The following is a 19,344-nucleotide window of genomic DNA, read 5'->3' as shown; positions in this document are numbered from 1 at the left end:
CAATTCCAGCATGTAAAAGTTTTATAATTTATTGCAAAAAACAAACAAATTATATTGACGACCACAACACACATGTAGGTTTGTGTAAGGAATCACAAAAACATCGATTTCAACTTATAATTTATTACGGCAGTACAATAGAAACTTGTGCGGAATAATGGAACCAAACAAAGCACTTTGTCCAACATCCAACTTTCAGCCTTATCGGGGCACTGGATTTTTAACTGCAAGCCAACATGACAATACATGTCTGCTATAGTGGTGGAGCTGTATTGGCTTGTACTCAAGAGTGGCACATGTTGGAATAGGCAGCAACTTTTCATCCAAAATGTGTCACGTTGACTTTTGGAAATACTTGTTTACCTTTTCCAACTCCGATAATCGTTTTTCAAGTGCTGCAAGCTAAAAAAATACAGTGTTATTTTACCTAATCAAAAGACTTGATAGGCATTAATTGAAGTATAAATAAATTTCTAAATTTAAATTTTCAATTATATTAAAAAAAAATTGTTTGCAACTCTCAACATTTCAAGAAAATACTCATCTATGAAAAACCTACTTGAAAGTAACAAATACCTTTTCCGGGTTTTTTACAAATCCTGTACTCCCTCCAATTTTTTTTATCTTGTCAATTTTTTCCTCGCATTTTGTTATGGCGATAGTTGTGGATTGTTGTGATTTTTCAATTGCAGAATCCAAGTTTGTGTTCTATTAAATATAATATTAACAGGTAAACACAACCCAAAACCAAACTTTTTTTAGCTTTCATTTTTTGACCACATGCAACTTGTTGCAATAGGAAAATATGATCAGTGCTCAGTATTTATATAATTTTTATATATTTTTAAAAACATTGCAATACCATTTCGTTTAAGGTTTGTGAACATGAGTTACCAAGAGGTTTTATGCATACTGTTAAGAAATCAGACCAGTACCTCAATTAAAGTGAATGACATTTTTTATGTTAAATTCAACCAACACTTTTCCAATTAAAATTTCTGTCAAACAAGGACTACAGATAACCTCGGTTAACCCAGACCCGTTGGGACTGAAAGATCCAAATTTGTTTGAATAAGGCAATCCGGATTAACCAAGGTTTTCTGCATTTCCTTGTTAAAATTGTAAAAATGTGATGACATTCTGATAGCCCATGCATGGATGGTCCAATTACAGCATCATTAATGTGCAACAGTGTAAGATACTTAGTTTTAGCTGATACAAATTAGCAGTACTTTTCTGATTTATTCAGTAGTGTCATTTGGTAATTGATGTGGCCTAAATAACATACCTTATCGTAGAACAAGATATTAATCCTTGAATCGTTGTTTAAAATACCATAGCACTTGTCCATATAATTCTCATAATCTTCAAGATGTATGGCTTTGACATTGACAACGAAAGCCAGTCTTCCTATGTGACGAAGATTGGCAGAAAAAAAATCACAATCATCTTTATCGCTGCATACTACTAGTACAACGGCATTGTTACGCAACACAGAACAATGTTTGACGGCTTCACGAATATTTTGTGCAACTTCAATAGACATCTTTGCTTTATCCACCAAAGCTGGTTCGGGTGTTACATCAGCAAGCTGGGAATATAAATCAAGAATACTAACACACTTGTCATGCTTATTCACATATGGTGTAATGTACACATTATGCAGGACAGGTTATAAACATCACTTGTGAAAAACCTAGTTGCAAAAATCATGTTCGGAAAAGATAGAATTATGAAAAAAAATGACTTTCACTTTTTTGTTAATGACACTTTGGCGTGACAAGTAAAGTTTAAAATTGCTTTTAAACATCAACCATGCAACTGGCCTATCGATGTACAATAGCAGCACTTTAAAATCCTTCATGCCCCCCCACAAACAGTTATCACCATAGGCGCCGAGTTTTACAAATATGCAAGGTAGCAAGCGTAAAATTAAACTGAACTTATTGTCACATCACCAAAGCAAAAAATGGCAAGAATAGCTATCACTAAGATAACCATTTATAAAAACAAACTCCCACTGTTCACACAATGGTTTACTGGCAAACAGTTGTGTGTTCAATATCATAAATCAAAGCACTTTTGAAGGCAAATTTTGTTGTCATACCACCAAACATTTTGTTTTTAAAAACATCTTTTTTGCCTTTTTCGAGGTTTCACAATTTTACGTTTAAAACTATGCAAACTAACTAAAACTTCAACAGTGGCCAAACTCTATATGGTCGCACCTGCCACCACCTATTGGGCACCTGCAAGTGTCATGTCAATCAGTTGGGAAGAACTGATTTTAACTACATATAGCTAACAAGCAAATAGAAAAATTGCAAACATTTTACTAAAAGGTTTAATACTAATCTAAAGCAATAGACCTGTTTCAGGTTCAAATAATAAATATATGTTACTTGAGGTAAACACTTACACTTTCAACAGTTGGATACGGTGCAACACAAATACTTTCCCATTGTGGAGTTTTTAACATTTCCTTTTCCAGTCGCTGCCAGAGTTCCTCTGCAAGGAATGGGGCAAATGGAGCCAAAAGCCTTAGAAATGTCTCCATTATCCTTACAGTGTTCACTAGTGTTGCACGCTGAGCATCTGTGTGACTGGCTAGGTTGTGTGAATCTTGCAATCCAGTCAGACTAGTTTTTGTTGTTTCCTAAAAAGTTTGTCAAAAGTTAAGGACCAAATCTTGCTGATTTTTTAGACAGGGATAGGCTATGTGTGGTGATCAGACATGGGGCAATTCGTATTCTTCATTCGTATTCGAATGCATTCGAATACAGGTTTTGCCACCTTAGTGCTGTATTCGAATTATTTTGGTTTCCATTCGATAGTGCATGAATACAATTCGAATAGTTAAAGTAATCTTTCGAACCAACAATTCATGAATACAAAAGCTCGATTAAAGTTATTTGAATACAATTCGAATTGTTGTAGGTTTTTGCCAACCTAACAATTTGCAAATTCGAATACACGATATTTTTTACGAATACAATTCGAATTGTTGTCGGCCTTTGACAAGGTAACAAATCGCAACATCGAATACATGACTACATTTGTACGAATACAATTCGAATTGTTGTCAGCCTTTGGTTAAGTAACAATTCATGAAATCGAATACATGACTACATTTTTACGAATACAATTCGAATTGTTGTCTGTCTTTGGCAACGTAAGATACGTAAAATCGAATACATGACTTCTTCACTTTTACAAATACAATTCGAATTGTCGACTACCACCAGACTAGGAGTAGTCGCGAATATTTTGCTACATATTTTTGCCGAATAGATTCGAATACAATTCAATTGAGCAGTGAATGTGACTGATTTGACAAATTTTGTTTATGTTACGAAACAATGACACATATAAGTTCAATTGTGACGTTACATAAATGGAATTGTGTTACAAAGCTTGCAACATTGGGCATGACAGGTGAAGCATGTTTTGGAAGCAAACATCTAACGGAGATTTAAATCAGTTACGCAAATGTGGCAAAAAAGCTTGGTTTACATTTTTACCAATAAATTTGCAATTCATAAACCCATGTTACTTTTTGATCGAATACCTTTTAACTTCGGGGCTCTTTTATTTCTTTTATTTTCTGCAACTACAAGTATCCGAATCGGTGTATTCGAATTGTTTGCTTCTTACAACAACTGAACAATTCGTGAATACAAATTACTAGAACTATTAATACGAATACAATTTGAATTGCTACATCTCAAAAAGTACGAAGTATTCATGAATACGAATACACGCTTGGGGTTTATTCGAATAGTATTCGAATTACACGTTGTTGTTTTTTGGTCAACTATTCATGATTACTAATACTTGACACGTTTTATTCGAATACAATTCGAATTGCTGCCACCTTAACATTAAGAAACAATTCGTGAATACAAATACTTGACTCGCATTATTCGAATTGCTGAACTTTAAAAAGTGCGTAGAATTCATGAATACGAATACATGCCTTGGTTTATTCAAATAGTATTTAAATTACTTGTCGTTGTAGTTTGGTCAACAATTCATGAATACAAATACTTGACTCGTTTTATTGGAATACCATTCGAATTGCTGTCACTCAAAAATTACCAAAGTATTCATGAATTCGAATACAGTCATGCAGGTATTCGTTAAGTATTTGAATACAGGACGCGTGTATTCGACCCCATGTCTGGTGGTGATAGGACGATAGCAAGTACTATGTGTATATACCTTGGATACCAAGTACTGGGTACAATTACTGAGTACTTAAATATAGTGTTGTACTTAGTTGTACATCACTAGCTAATTCATATCTTAGGGTACATGTACGCACACACACACATGCAGAAGCATGTAAAAAATGTAATCTCCACATAATAGCGAAAAAATAACCTAGCGGGACTTTATCCCAGTTTTGTGCTGTCTGAAGCAAATATTGGCAAAAAGAAGCCCATATTCTTGTAGTGGTAACCGGCCTTTGGTATCGAAAACAAAGGGCAAAATATTTTAATACCAAATACGAGTATCGATATCACTAAAATCAATACCAACTGCTGGGTACTCATCCCATGACTAGCTATGTGTGAACATTGAATAAAGCATGTCCACAGAGGTGCATTCCTCTATTTAATGCAGTGTTAACAAGTGAGTCAAATTCTTTTATAGGGCTGGACCAAAAATGTTCTGTTTGGTCGAAATCAAGCATCTCATGTTAATGCCTTGGTACATTGTGATGCCACAAACATTCCCAATTACGCTAGTTTTAGAGCTTTCCATGATCCCTTACATCACCAGCAATGTATTTAGCTGTACAGGCCCAAAAAGTATGTGTTTTTCCACCATCTTCCACATTTAAAAAACAGCCATTTTTGTTTTCGAATACGCTTTCTAACACTGGTTTTATAGGTTAGCAGGGCATGAATATGTAAATTTAACGCTCGGGTCAGTTTGTGCAACTGCTCAGATGAGCACCAAACTGATGCTTGGTACCAAGTGGCTTTGGCTCAACTCAGCTGTGTTTATTTGTAACTGCATCATTGGCATTTTCTCGATTCAGACAAAATATAAGTCAATTATTATTTCAATAACTTAAAATGATAACAGTTCAACCCATTTAGTCCCAACAGCTTAAAAGGAAACTGCAAAACAACCTTAAACTTACCAAGTAGCTATCACAAACAATATTTCTGAAAAAAGCTAAAAGAGTGACATAAGCCCTGTGAACGTTGTTGTTTTCCATGAATTCGTTGCATTTCTTCACTGTTTCAATTAAGTGATGATTCACCCAATGGTCATATGCACTTAAGTGTTTGTTTAATTGTTCCATGTCAAAATCCAATGCACCCTAGGCAAAAAAAAATTTAACAAAATTAAGCTAATGATTCTTTGTAAGCTATACTACCTCAATAACAGCTTGATTGAAGTTGTGTGAAAATGTAGACACAAGTCGGAATGCATTCCATATCTTGTTGCAGGTTTGTCGAGCCCGAACGGTTTCATCTACATTGTAGTTGATGCTTTGTGACTATCAAAAAAACATTGCATTAGATTAAACAAGTGACATTCTCCCTATACAAAGTGTTGCTGCTAGCCATAATATTAACTTTATGGAGCTCTTCTGGCAATTGTATTTTTGCACCGCTGTTTAGGTGTTCTAGGCAGGTCGCCTTCTTTAGGGTAAATGACACTGAATGTGTGTAATACAGTGCATGATCAACTAAGGAAAAAAGGTTTAAACGCAAGCACATCACAGCGAAATCACAGCGAAAACACTGCACGATAACGAATGATTATGCCTCTAATCTTTGAGCTGGTGCCTGTAGCACTTTGTAATACACACATTCAGTGTTATTTACCGTGATGAAGGCAACCAGTATAGGACGTAGGTATAAAAAACTAGAAGGGTGGCTTAGCACATATTGCCATTGCACATATACTATAACCTATTTCGTAATGGGTCCCATATCAGCCACTGTATTTTATACCTTTAGTTGTTTCTGCAAGCAGAAACTCATGGGTCCCCCACACATGCAAAGTTGTAAATAGTGCATTTTTTGAAATAACTATAATAAATTTTGGTGCTATGAGTTTAAACAGGACGAAAAAAAGTCGGCAGAAATAATCATGCTGTGTGAGATAGAAACTACACAAGTCACATTTAATTCATCAATTGTTTGCAAAATTTACCTATTTTAAGGATTAGTGGGTCTTACAGGGTAAAACACATCAATGAATAATGTACTCAAAACTGTCCAACTTCCATATAGTTCTGACATTGTTTAAAAGTTCACCCATTTTAGGGGGCTAGTGAGGTACATATTGGGGCTACAGGGTGAAACAAAATAATCAACAGCTAATTATGGCAAAATGAACAAACTGTCCAAATTTCATTCAATTCGGACATTGTTTAAAATTTCTCCCATTTTAGGGGGCTAACGGGGTAAACACAACAATTGACACCTAAAAATGACAAATTGCACAAGCTGTCCAAATTTCACTTAATTCTGACACCGTTTAAAAAACTCACCCATTTTAGGGGGTTAGAGGGGTAACTGATGGGTTTTAACACCCAAAAGTATAAAATATTAAACCACAATCGACAGTCATGTAAAATTTTATCCAAATCGGACAATGTTTAAAATTCTGACCACTAGGAGTGTTATTAGCAACATTCCTTAACGCTTCTGACGTCATAAGGCTGTTAATACTAGTGATGTACCGAATCGGCGAAATTTCGATTCGGCCGAAACCGAATATTCGGCGGTTTTGCCGAATAAATTCGGCCGAATCAACCGAATCATTTATGACGTCACGCGAAGTCGTACGCTACGCGTTTGACATGAAAAAAATGTTTATCTACCAGGCAATTAGTGCAGAATAGTTGTGTTTCGTCCTCATTTCAGTTCTGTAGGGTTTAAAATTGCCTCAAGCATGATTGGCAACCTGTCAATGAGTTGCTAATTTTGTTGACAACAGTGGGAAACCGATAATGTGTTGAAAAAGATAAAAATTGACGCGATTTTCGTTATGTTTGGGCTTTTAAAAGATTTGCGTGGTACCTTAAGCAGAAAAGACACGTTTAACGCTTTACATTTATGTTCGTAAAAGATTCGGTTTCGGCCGAATCGCAACAAATTATTCGGCCGAAACCGAATCTTTGCAAAAATGACCGATTCGGCCGAATAAATCCGGCAAACCGAATATTCGGTACATCTCTAGTTAATACCCCCTCTGACCGGCATGTCCAAAATGCCCACCAAGTAATGCACAAACACATGTACCATATGTTCTGTTGCCTATACTATACCGTTACACCACAGAAATCTTTCGTTTGTGGTGCGCAGCAACATACAAAAACGTTTCACATTTTGGGGTCTAGCGGGGTAAATACTGGGGTTATTAAGTCAAACGAAGCAGATGGCACATCTACATAACTATATCTACCATCTGTGAAAGTTTCATCCAAATCCACCAAAGATTTCATGCCAAAAGTGCATGGACAAACTTCGGCGGAAAAAAGAAAAAAAAACGAAAAAAAAAAAAAACAGAGTGAAATCAAGATGTGTCCCCTTCAGGAAAGGGGACCCATAATAATAATAAATGCCAGAAGAGCTCTATAAAGGTTTCCTCTATGTCTATACATACTACATCTTACTAAATGGTTAAATAGTTTACTGTCCTAAAAACTGTGAATACTATTTAGGGCAACTATCCATTCTTTGCTCGTTTATTAAAACTGTTTATTTAAATACAAACAAGTAGAAACTAGTTTAGGAAATATATAAGATAAATATATTCATACTGGAATCAGCCCACAAGCGTCAATGCAGACCATTGATCACAGCATACCTATCGATAAATCATAGTATGCCAGGCCTATTAAAGGCATTATACCGAATCAGCCAGTCTACCAAGCATTCCCATATGGGTGGGATTCGAACCCACAACAGGAGCTGATATGGTCAAACTGGCGATCCCCTACTGCAAAGCTGACATGTGCAGCATACAAGGCAGACAATGGTGCTTGTGATTCGACTTTCGGCAGTTTCTCCACTGGGCCTCTGTAGCTCAGTTGATAGAGCGTGAGTCCCGGAAAGACTCCTGACAGGGGGTTGAATCCCACCACAGGCTAGATTTTTCCAGTCTGAGCCGTGCCAAATGGGAATATTTGGGAGAGCGGCTGACACTGCCTTTAATCGGCCTGGTGTACTATGAGTTTAGGAAGTAAATTTAACATAGTGTGCACAGCGCTAATGTCAATTTTTCAGGTTAAAAAAATCAAAGAAGTAATGTAGCCAGCTTAAATCAGTTAAAAACCCAAACTTACTTGTGCGCTGTACATACACATTGACATTCGAAGGGCATCAGTTCCACAACGAGGTATAGATTTAAAAGCCTGCTTGTTGATGCCCTTTATTGACAATTTGTTTTCTTCTGCATTTAGGGCCATGCGGCGAATGCCTTCAACCCTCTCCTACAAAAAAAAATTACCAATGCCAATAAAACTTGTAAAAATGTTTAGCTGAGTTTCTTTCACTTGGTGACAACTTATTTTATGACATTTATTCAAAATAATGTACAGTTTAAAAAAGATACTTGTAATTATCATTAAACAATAATCAACAAAAATTACCTCAAAAGAAGCACCATCAATAACATGTAGTGGATTTATTACATTTCCCAGGGATTTGCTCATTTTACGTCCATATGAGTCTCTTATCATGGAATGAAACATAATAGTCTCGAATGGATTCTAATGTATAAAAACAAATAACAAGTTAAGACAGACACAGAACGAACACACTATTTCGACCTATGGGGTCTCATCGGTGCAGCTGGCGACAAGGCTGAAGCCTATTGGCTTGTGTTGCCATCCAACGGTAATCAAGTTTGTTGAAAGTAGCAAGCTGAAAAGTCATGCCTCGCAAATCCTCTTAATGCCAATTGCAATTCTAAACAGTTAAAACAAACTACTTTTTTGCTAAAGACTTCCTGAAACATCTTATATTTGTTAATATGTGCAACTAAAATTCAGCTTGTTTCTAAACAAATTAAAAAGTCAGAATGCATTTTTTTACAAAGCCATTATCTGGATAACTGTTACACATAAATTAAGTTGTTAAGTTACCTTTCCAGTCAACTTGATTCCCAGCATAACCATTCGGGCCACCCAGAAGAAAATAAGATCTTGACCAGTTTCCATTAAACTTAGTGGATAAAACCTGCCACATAAAGTTCACTTAAATATAGTTGTTGTGACTTATGAAACAGACACAGTTAAGATAAATGTAAATTCATAACTGGAATCAGCCCTGAAGCGTTTATGCAGACCAGCAATCACCCATATGGGAATGCTTGGGAGACTGGCTTGATTCAGTACAATGTTATCAGTGGGCATGTCGTAGTATGATTTAGTATGATTTGACAATGTTTTCAAAAAGCTGCAATAAAAGCAATAGAAACCATCCGCAGATAGTTTTTTTTTTAATGAACATTCTATGCGAAAAGTGTTTGGTTGGGTGTAGTTTTGCCCCTTATGTTTCAATTAACACTACGTACAATGCTTTCGTGGTAATGTTTTACCTATTGCAGTGGTTCCAAACTGGGAAGAATTCCACCCAAGAAAGGAATTTAAAAAAATTGTACACGTCGTTTGTAAACAAACACTTTATCTCTGGGAATTCTGTATGGTTTAGCAACTAATATGTAGTCTATTGAAGAGGATTAGAAATGTTTTGAGTGGTTTAGTGAGAAATTCATCAATAAAGGGTGAGAACCACTGGGCTATTGTGTTAAAACATGTAAACTAAGATTGGTCTGAGAACCAGAAGCAGGCATAAAAAGAGTACATCTGGCTTACAAGCCATAGGTTCCTGACCCCTTCTGCAGTCTATGACTAATGTTTCCCAATCTTGAGTTTATGCTGATATAGTCTTTACAGCATAAACTAGCTAAATTTGTTTCAAATACTTGTTAAGACTGAGAATGTAATTACCGTTGAAGATCTGGGGTGTTGTCTGGCCATCCAAGAGCAGCAAAAGGAAAAAGGGCTGAAGAAAACCAAGTGTCTAAAACATCTGGATCACGCTTGATTGCTATTTTTGATGGTTCAACATGTGGAAATACTTCAGTTGCCTTGTGTAGAGCTTCTTCTTCTGAATGTGCAGCAACCCATTTTGATTTGCTAATAAAAAACAATGAGTTATTTGTCTCTGATAGTAAGACATGTGAGTTTTATTGTTTTACTGCAATCATTATATAACACCATCTATTATATCTTTCAATTTCAACAAATTTGTGTTTTTTATGATTGTTTTTCTTCAAATACAATGATTCTTTGACACCTACTAGTGATGGGACAAGTACCCAGTACTTGGTATCAAATGATTTCAGTGGTATCGATACTCGTACTCTATTAAGAATATTTTGCTTTTGCAGTATTTAATACCGACGTTCCTTACCGAAGGCTGGTTTACACTATAAGAATAAGGGCAACTTTTTGCCAATACTTGCTTCGGACAGCACAAATAGGAAAAAAGTTCCGCCAGGTTATGCATATTTTTTCGCTATCTTTTGGAAATCACATTTTTCTACATGCTTCTGGATGTGTGTTTGTGCGCATGTACCCTGGCCATGGCAAATAAATTAGCTAGTGATATACAATTGAGTACAACACTATATTTAAGTTCTCGGTATGCGGTAATCGGCATCGAAGGTACATACACATGGTACTCGGTATCGGTACTCGATTTAAAATCTGGTATTGTCCCATCACTAATGCTTACACTATTGTTTGGAATAATTTTAGCAACATAGGGCTATGAGTATTTACCCATTTTGTATGGAGCATTGAAAAGCAGGTATTTGGTGTCCCCACCAGTTTTGTCGTGAAATGCACCAGTCTTCTGGGTCTGTCAAAAACTTGTTCCAAGTCTTTTCATAGGATTTCGCATCTTTTAAATGAATTCGATTAGACGACACAGTGTCCTTTGCTGTTTCTGCCAAGTCTTTTAACCTTGAAATATATGCAAGATTTGGTCACACAATGTAGCAAAAAATAATTTAATGGCTGTATTGATAACTATTCTGTTTAGTTGAATGTTGATCATGAATTTTACTTTCATTTACATGTGGTTTGTAAATAGACACTTAAGCTTTGGGAATACAACCTGTGAAGTTGATGAAACACCCAATTAAGAATGGTATGTTTGTATAGTTTAGCATCAACTATGTTGTCTATTATGAGGCAATAAAGGTTAGAAACCACTGCCATAAGGTATTTTTTGTATGGAAAAAAAATTGCATAAAAAAGCATTGCAAACTGGACATGCAATTAATTACATTTGCCTGCAAACAAAAATTTCCCGAAGAAATTTGGTTTTATAATACAAATTTACCTGATAAACCATTGTTCTTTGAGTGTCGGTTCAATCACATCTCCAGTGCGACTGCATACACGCAAAACTGTTGGATGGGTGTTGCAACCTCTGCAGCAAAAATAAAAAGAACATGATTTTTTATCTTGCAAACACTAAGCTGACCATTTGCCCTAATCCTTGAGCAAACTCTGTTTAACTGTATAAAACATACCTAAATACTAGCGATGGACGGAGCCGAGCCAGAACCAGAGTACTCGGTACCGAGCTTCGCTGTTTTTAGCTCAGTGCTCGGCCGAGCAGTTGCACAAACTGACCCAACCATTAAACTTGCATATTCAAACCCTAATATCATATGAAACTAGTGTTCGAAAGGGTATCCAAGAACAGACTGTTTTATTTGTAATGCGTTAAATGGTTAAAAATCGCGTACTTCTTGAGTCTGTACAGGATAATACACAGCTGGTGACGTAGGGGACCTTGGAAAGCTACAAAACTAGGGTGGAATTGGAAATGTTTGTGACATCACAATGCAGTGAGCTTGCTCGGTCGAGCACTGAGCATTAACATGAGATGCTCTTTTGCAGGTTTGGCTCTTCCCTACGACACTTTTCACACATTTAATCAATATGCTTCATAAAGTAATACTTTCACAAGACAACAGCTCCAACTCACATTTACATTGCAAACACACTTACCTGTACAAATTGAGCTTGTTCAAAACTGAAACGATCATACTTCGTGCGGCAAACCTGTGAACACCGTGAAGTTTTTGGATACTCCTGATGGATACTGACACTTTTGATAAGTCCATCATGCCATCGGGAGTAAAAATCCTCGGACTAGCAAGATTATGTCTCTTACCGATCTCAAAGTCGGTAAAGTCGTGAGCTGGAGTAACTTTCAAAGCACCTATGAATAAAATTAATGATAATAATTAAGGTTAATTGGACACCAGTTGAACAAATTTTGTAAAGTTTTTGTAAAGAACAAAACGTTTGCTTAATAAACTGTCTACATTTTTTTCAAAATCACTGGCAATTTTGTTTTTAGAAAAGCTACGTTTCACGTCTGTGACAGTACCTAAACCTTTAATTTGTCATAAAAATCTTGATTGTTGCATATGGGGTTAATTACATAAAGAGCGATTATGCAATTAATCCTGTTTATCCATTTTGAAAAATTTTTTTAGCTGCTTCGGCTGGAATAGTGGATGCACAATTCTTTTTTTAAATATTTGAGCAAAAAAATATAACATTACATTTAATTAAAGCAACTTTTATACACTTGCATACTGGGTTATAAATTGTACCATTTTTCAAATTATATTGTACAAAATGCAAGTGGACTCTAAAACCATGGCAAATTGGTGTTAACCAAATTGTCTCTAAAATACAAATTAGGTTATAAGATTTCACACTTTTTGCTAAAAGCTTGTACCTGTCCCTGTTTTAATTTCAACAGCTGAATCTGCAATTATCGGAATCGTCTCATTAGGGTTAAAAGGCTTTTTCAGCCGTTGTCCAATTAAATGAGCATATCTTGGGTCTTCAGGATGGACGGCAACAGCAGAGTCGCCAACTATTGTTTCCAACCTGGTAGTGGCCACAACTATTTCTGTAAGGTCACCTGAAAATCAATAACAAACATATAAGAAAGAATAAACAACTTTAATACAGTAATTTTCAAGTGGCTACCATTCCAAATTGGAGTTTACAATCATAAAGCGGGTAATGAGAGAAAATTGGAAAGTTAAAAAAAACTGTGGCTTAGCACATATTGCCCTTGCATATACACTATAACACATATTTTGTACACTTATTTTATATTGGGTCCCATATCATCCATTGTCTTTTATAACCTTGGTTGTTTCTGCAAGCAAAAACTCATGGGTCCCCCACACATACAAAGTTGTAAATAATACATTTCAAGAGATAACCATGAGAAAGTGGGGCGTTGTAAGGTAAAACACAGTGGTCGGCACTGTGCATAAATAAATATGCTTCATGGAGTACAAACTATTCAAATTCATTCCATTGATACATTTTTGAAGGTTTTTCTATTTCATGGTCTATCTGAGAAAAAAAGTGTTAAATACCGAGAAAAGAGACTAAAACACAACAATCAGCTCCTATAACACAAATCAGCGCGAATTGCGCATGGCTGTTGGGGGCTAGTGGGGTAAATGCTGGGGCAACAGGGTACAACACAACATTCTTCACCTATAAATGCACACTCTACAAGCTGTTCAAATTTCATTCCATTCTGACATTGTTTAAAAAATTGACCCATTTTGGGGGGCTAGTGGGGTAAATGTTGGGGGCGACAAAGTTGAACATAACAAACAACAACTATAAGTAGCACTCTCTATAAGCTGTCCAAATTTCATCCAATTCGGTCAATGTTTAACAAATTCACCCTTTTATGGGGCTGAAGGGGTAAATATTGGGGCTGCAGGGTTAAACACAACAATTGACACCTAAAAATGACAAATTATACAAGCTGTCAAAATTTCATCTAATTCCGACACCGTTTAAAAAACTCACCCATTTTAGGGGTTAGTGGGGTAACTGATAGGGTTCAACACCCAAAAGCATAAAATATGAAATCACGATGACCCATTCAGCAGTCTTGAAAAATTTTACCCAATTCTAACAATGTTTAAGATTTTGACCACTAGAGGTGTTATTAGCAACATTCTTCAACGCTTCTGACGTCACAAGGCGTTTAACACCCCTCTGTTGCCATGTGCAAAAACCTCCAGCAAGTAATGCACAAACACAAGTACCACATGTACTGGTGCCTTTATTACACTATTACACCACAGAAATCTTTCGCTTGTGGTGCGCAGCAACATACAAAAACGTTTTACACTTTGGGGTCTAGCGGGGTACATACTGGGGTTATCAAGTCAAACAAAGCAGGGGGCACATCTGCATAACTATATCTACCATCTGTGAAAGTCATCCCAATTCATCAAAGATTTCATGCCAAAAGTGCATGGACATACTTCATAATAAAGATTCAATGATAAGTAAGCTGCAGACAATGCACACTGTTTTCGACCTTTAAGGACACATCAGTGCAGTTGTAGTGCTGTTAATAGGCTACAACAGCTCATACAGCCTATGTCTTGTCACCGGCTGCATTGATGAAATTGTGGGTCGAAACAGTGTGCATTGCCGGCAACGTACTTTTTATTTATTGGCTTGAAGCTTTTATAATTATTCAATGCATGTGACAAAATGACTTTTTTGCCTTAGTGCTTTGGCATGAAAAGCAAACTATTCAAGGTTATTGCTTAAACTTTAGGGAAACTCATTTGGCTCATTTCATGTTGAGTTGAGTTGAGTTAAGTTTATTTCGCCGGTGATACAAATCGTAGCAGCACAATTGCACTAAAATATTCACCAAGCCGGAAATAGCTGCGCAACGTTGGGACGTTATAAAGCGCGACAAAGGTAAGGGCACAATTGGTGGAAAGATGATAAACGCGCTGCAGCTACATGTAATAATTATTAGAATGTAATCACAAGAATTTGAAAACCTACTAATTACTATCAGAACTCAAACAAAATAATTTTTTTCTACTACAGTGCATAATGCACCTTGTTTTAATTTACTTGATTAAAATCTATTACAATTTTATACCTTGAGGCCATTCTAGCTTGTAGGCAAATCTATGAAGCAAACCAAACAGTACAGGAAATTCATAACCCTCGACAGACAAACTTTCTGAATCTTGAATCAGCTTAGAGTCCACCTCTACATCTGATATTACAGATTGTAAAGTTCCACACCAGTTAACAGGCTTCTCTTCTCGGTATATCAGGCCTTCGTTAAATAACCTGTCAACATGCACAATAAACCCTGTGTTGCTTTACTAAAACTTCAGGTGTTGGAATAAATTCAGAAAACGTTGAATTATTTTTGTTTAACTAGGTTGCATGGTTTGACATAATTAAACTCTACTGACGCTTCATGAAAAAGTCATGTTTTTGGGTGAGGAAATTCGTAATTTTGCTAGAAATAATAACTTTGACAAAAGAAGAAAAGTATAGTTTTTATATGTGTGAAATTATCGAACATAAATTGTGCCCGACATTTATAACAGACTACAAGGTGTGTGTTTTTTTAGTAAATAAGAGATTACTGCCTGAAAAATAACCAATGTTTATTTTATTAGAAAGTTAAACAAGAAATATGCTATAATCAGGTTGACCAAGCAATGTGGACAAATTGGACATTTGTCAGAAAATTGATCATTTAAAGAAAACTGGAACTGGTAAAATCTTTTGTAAAGTTTTTTGAAAGCTATGCACTGAATAAACACTTTACCTTATGAATGCTTCATTTACTGCATTGGAATAACCAGGATCCATTGTAAATACACTTCTTTCCCAATCTAACATTGTTCCCATTCTTTTCAGTTGTTTGTTAATTTGATCGCCTTTGCTAAAAGTCAATACCATCAACTTATTAACAATGTAAACAGCAACAAAATTTTGTGACAAAAACTAGAAGTCAATCATACACATGGCAAAAAATGCACAAAAAAATGCAATTGTAAACTTGATTGTAAGTTGTTTTCGTATGAATTTGATCAAAAAAATCAAACAAACCAGCTGATATTGGCTAAATTAGTTGACTATGTGCTACACTAAAAACCAACCAATAAACCAATCAACAGACAGCATATTAAAATTTTTGTAATGATACATGTCAAATATTACTTATAGATAAAGCTAGGAGTCAAATTAAAACCATAACTGTGAGAACATAACATATGTTGTGGTCATCAGTGTAGTCTGTCAATTGAGCTTAAAATGGGGTTCACACAAACACCACGGGAAAAAGTAAATGCAAGAAGTGTGGGGTGACATTACAGATGGCACACACAATCAACTGGTGATTAGACAGGTCATAGTAACATGCAAAGGCCTAGACACCGTTTTGACAGTAAGTTGGTTATTTATCAGGTTTTACCTATTTTTCCACTCCCAGACAGCCTTGTTAAACTTTTCACGCCCCATTTCTTGTCTTGTTTCTCCAGTATTGACAGCTAGTTGACGTTCCACAACTGCTTGTGTTGCAATTCCAGCATGATCGGTGCCGGGGACCCATAAAACATCATGACCACTCATTTTATTCCTGCAGTAAATAATTTTGTATATATTACTCAAAATAGTCAGTCACTTGTACAGATATAAATGATTGTTTGTCTGGCCTGTTAGTCCCAGAAATGAATAAATGTTCATCTTAGCTGGTTTGTTTGAAACTTTTTAGCGATCATAAAAACTATGAAATCATTTGACAAAACATAAAAATTAGAATGAGTATATAATACTTTGTTTTGAGATGTACAATCATAATGCAGTTATACAAAGTACATGACTAGCCAAAAACATATGCATATTCCATGTCAGTGGTTCTCAAACTTTTTCATTGTCGGGGCCAAATGGTATTTTTTAAGTGTGTAGGGAGCCGCAAAAAAACAAAACCTTTAGAAAATCACTAAAGAAGATGACTTTGAAAGCTAAAATGGCAATGTTTGGTGGTTTTCTGAGGTCTGGTGCGAGCCGCAAAATAAGTAGTTGGGAGCCGCATGCGGCCCCGAAATCCGAGTTTGAGAACCACTGTTCCATGTGGTCGGTATGCCTCAACTATTTCAGACATTTGCACCCAGTGAATAACACTTTTTATAAATTAAACCCCAAATGTTACAGAAATAGATAAAAGAACAAAATTACCATCTTATCAAAGCATCTTGTATGGTGGCAGTATAAGCATGGCCAAGGTGCAGTTCACCTGTGACATTAGGTGGTGGAATTACCATGCTAAATTTCTTTTTGTTTCCTTGCGATACAGGATCACAAGTAAGATAACCTTGTTTCCGCCACCAGTCATACCAATGACACTCAACAAACTCAGGGCTATAATAGCCAGGAAGAGGAATTGCGGTATCTGCATTAAATTAGACTTTTATGTGGCAATTAGTTAGAACTTAAATCAATTGCATTTTTAGGTTGGTTTTTTAATATCTGACATGACCGTTACTGAATACTTTACTGTAAAATAGTGATGGGACGGGTACCCGATACTCGGTATGGAACGATTTCAGTGGTATCGATACTCGTACTCAGTATCGAAATATTTTGTTTTTGTCTCAGTTTTCGATACCAACGTGTGAATACCGTAGGCTGGTTTACACCATAAGAATACAGGCAACTTTATACCAATATTTGCTTCGGATAGCACAAAATCGGGAAAAAGTTTTGCCTGATTACATATATTGCATGGAGATTACATTTATCTGTGTGTGTGTACGCCTGTACACCGGCCATTGCAGATAAATTAGCCAGTGATATACAAGTAGTACAACACTGTACTTAAGTACTCGGTAATGGTACTCGGTATCGAAGGTATGTACATGTGGTTCTCGTACTCTGTATCGATACTCGCTTCAAAACCTGGTGTCGTCCCATCACTACTGTAAAATAAACATAAATATATCTATACTTTGCGTACCTTTTTTGTCACCAACCGTAACTGTGCCAGTATAAGCTGTTTCAACAAAATTAATCTTTTTACCAGGTTGTACATGCTGAAAAAAAAAAAACATTAATTTTACATGCATAGTAGAGAAACCATATTCCAGAAGTTTGATCACAAATAATGTTTCTGTAACTTTTGCTTTTTTGAAAAACAGGTTTTAGATTTTGAGAAATACAAAAAACAAACACAAATTTGTATATTTTTGTGTTCTTTTTTAAAGCAATACTTAGGATTTTAGAGAACACATTTGCACTAAGTTCATTTTTTATTTTAATATGTTTTAGCTTGGTTGTCTTATTCCCAGTAATTTTAAAACAAAACTCAAAAAGGCCAAAAACGTAATTATAACTACCAACAACTAACAAATATATAACCAACATTTCTACTTTTACGCCACTTTCATTAGGGTAGTGGTTCTTATCTTTTGTCATTTTGTTAAATTCTGACATAATAATACAAGCAACTTGTTTCAGGATTGCTTTAATTCCGGCAATTTTTAGTTTTTACCAAAATGAAGCACAGTATTTTAGCAACTGTACACAAACATAAAAAAGATGAAATATTAAGTTTTTGCTTTCAACAAAATATTGTTGTTTTTCTGCTTACGAACAACGAACACAATGCTCTTTGTTATGTCAAAAAATGAAAACAAAACCTTAGTGCAACCTCCCAGTGTTTTGATATTTAGCAAACAAAAATTGCCATGTTTTAGCGCCTATATAACCCTAAATTTTGACAAAACGAGTATTTGTATTGTATTTCAAAAAGACCTTCATTGAAGTTGAACCCCTAGGGTTCGATTAAACCCAGGTTAAGAACCACTGGCCACTGCATTAGGGCAAAAACATGTTACGCAGCATAAACACATTACACATAAGGTGGATACATTAACTACTCACCCCTGTTTCTAAACTTTTTTCTAATTTTGTTTGCCGAAGAATCTTACGAAATTCTTTTTGACTCCGATCTGACTGAGCATATCGGTATTGCTGGAAGCTCAATGCGGATCGGAAACTGTGAAAACTTCTTAATTTAAGCAAACTTAATGCCATTGTCTACAGCAGTCAGACAACAAGGCAGATACATTCAGGATATATATGGGAAACAACAAACTTTGTATGCCATTGAATAATTTTCAGCAACTGAAAAAAAACAGTTTTTGTTCCACACAATAAGTGCAAGATAAATTATACACAAAATGTCATCAAATGCGCATCTGTACCTATGTTGATGAGATATGAATTATAAAAGCAATGTTACAAACAAAAACTTAAAGAAATACTTCGACTTTACATCTGCAATTTTGCATGAACATTGTTTACATGCGCACGTGCGTCCTACAAATTCATCCACTAAGTGTCGCTTTATCCCTGTGAAATTTTGCTTCAAAAAGGTAAATGCCTTTTTTTTTGTACGTATGTTT

General features: G+C 35.7%; 1 protein-coding gene across 2 annotated transcripts; it reads right to left on the bottom strand.

The window, feature by feature from the left end:
• Positions 1–13: 13 nt before the first annotated feature.
• LOC145227864 (valine--tRNA ligase, mitochondrial-like) lies at positions 14–19,082 on the bottom strand. 2 transcript variants are annotated; one of them, XM_080092789.1, is made up of 20 exons: positions 18,821–19,082; positions 17,895–17,970; positions 17,117–17,330; positions 16,353–16,517; positions 15,705–15,821; positions 15,018–15,214; positions 12,807–12,995; positions 12,065–12,278; positions 11,388–11,477; positions 10,823–11,005; positions 9,986–10,174; positions 9,119–9,212; positions 8,624–8,743; positions 8,318–8,464; positions 5,393–5,515; positions 5,153–5,335; positions 2,420–2,656; positions 1,289–1,591; positions 560–708; positions 14–402 (listed from the first exon to the last, which is right to left on the bottom strand). In XM_080092789.1, exons 1-20 carry the CDS (start codon positions 18,971–18,973, stop codon positions 360–362), a joined length of 3,186 nt encoding a protein of 1,061 aa, XP_079948915.1. In that variant the 5' UTR covers positions 18,974–19,082; the 3' UTR covers positions 14–359. The 2 variants fall into 2 exon arrangements, with proteins under 2 accessions (XP_079948915.1, XP_079948914.1); XM_080092788.1 differs by having other exon boundaries at positions 577–708.
• Between the last annotated feature and the right edge of the window lie 262 nt (positions 19,083–19,344).

The sequence above is a fragment of the Phallusia mammillata genome, chromosome 5, assembly GCF_965637545.1.
Source record: "Phallusia mammillata chromosome 5, kaPhaMamm4.hap1.1, whole genome shotgun sequence".
Lineage (NCBI taxonomy): Eukaryota > Metazoa > Chordata > Ascidiacea > Phlebobranchia > Ascidiidae > Phallusia > Phallusia mammillata.
Note: the sequence above shows the minus strand (reverse complement) of the source record. Positions and strands in the feature narration are given on the sequence as shown.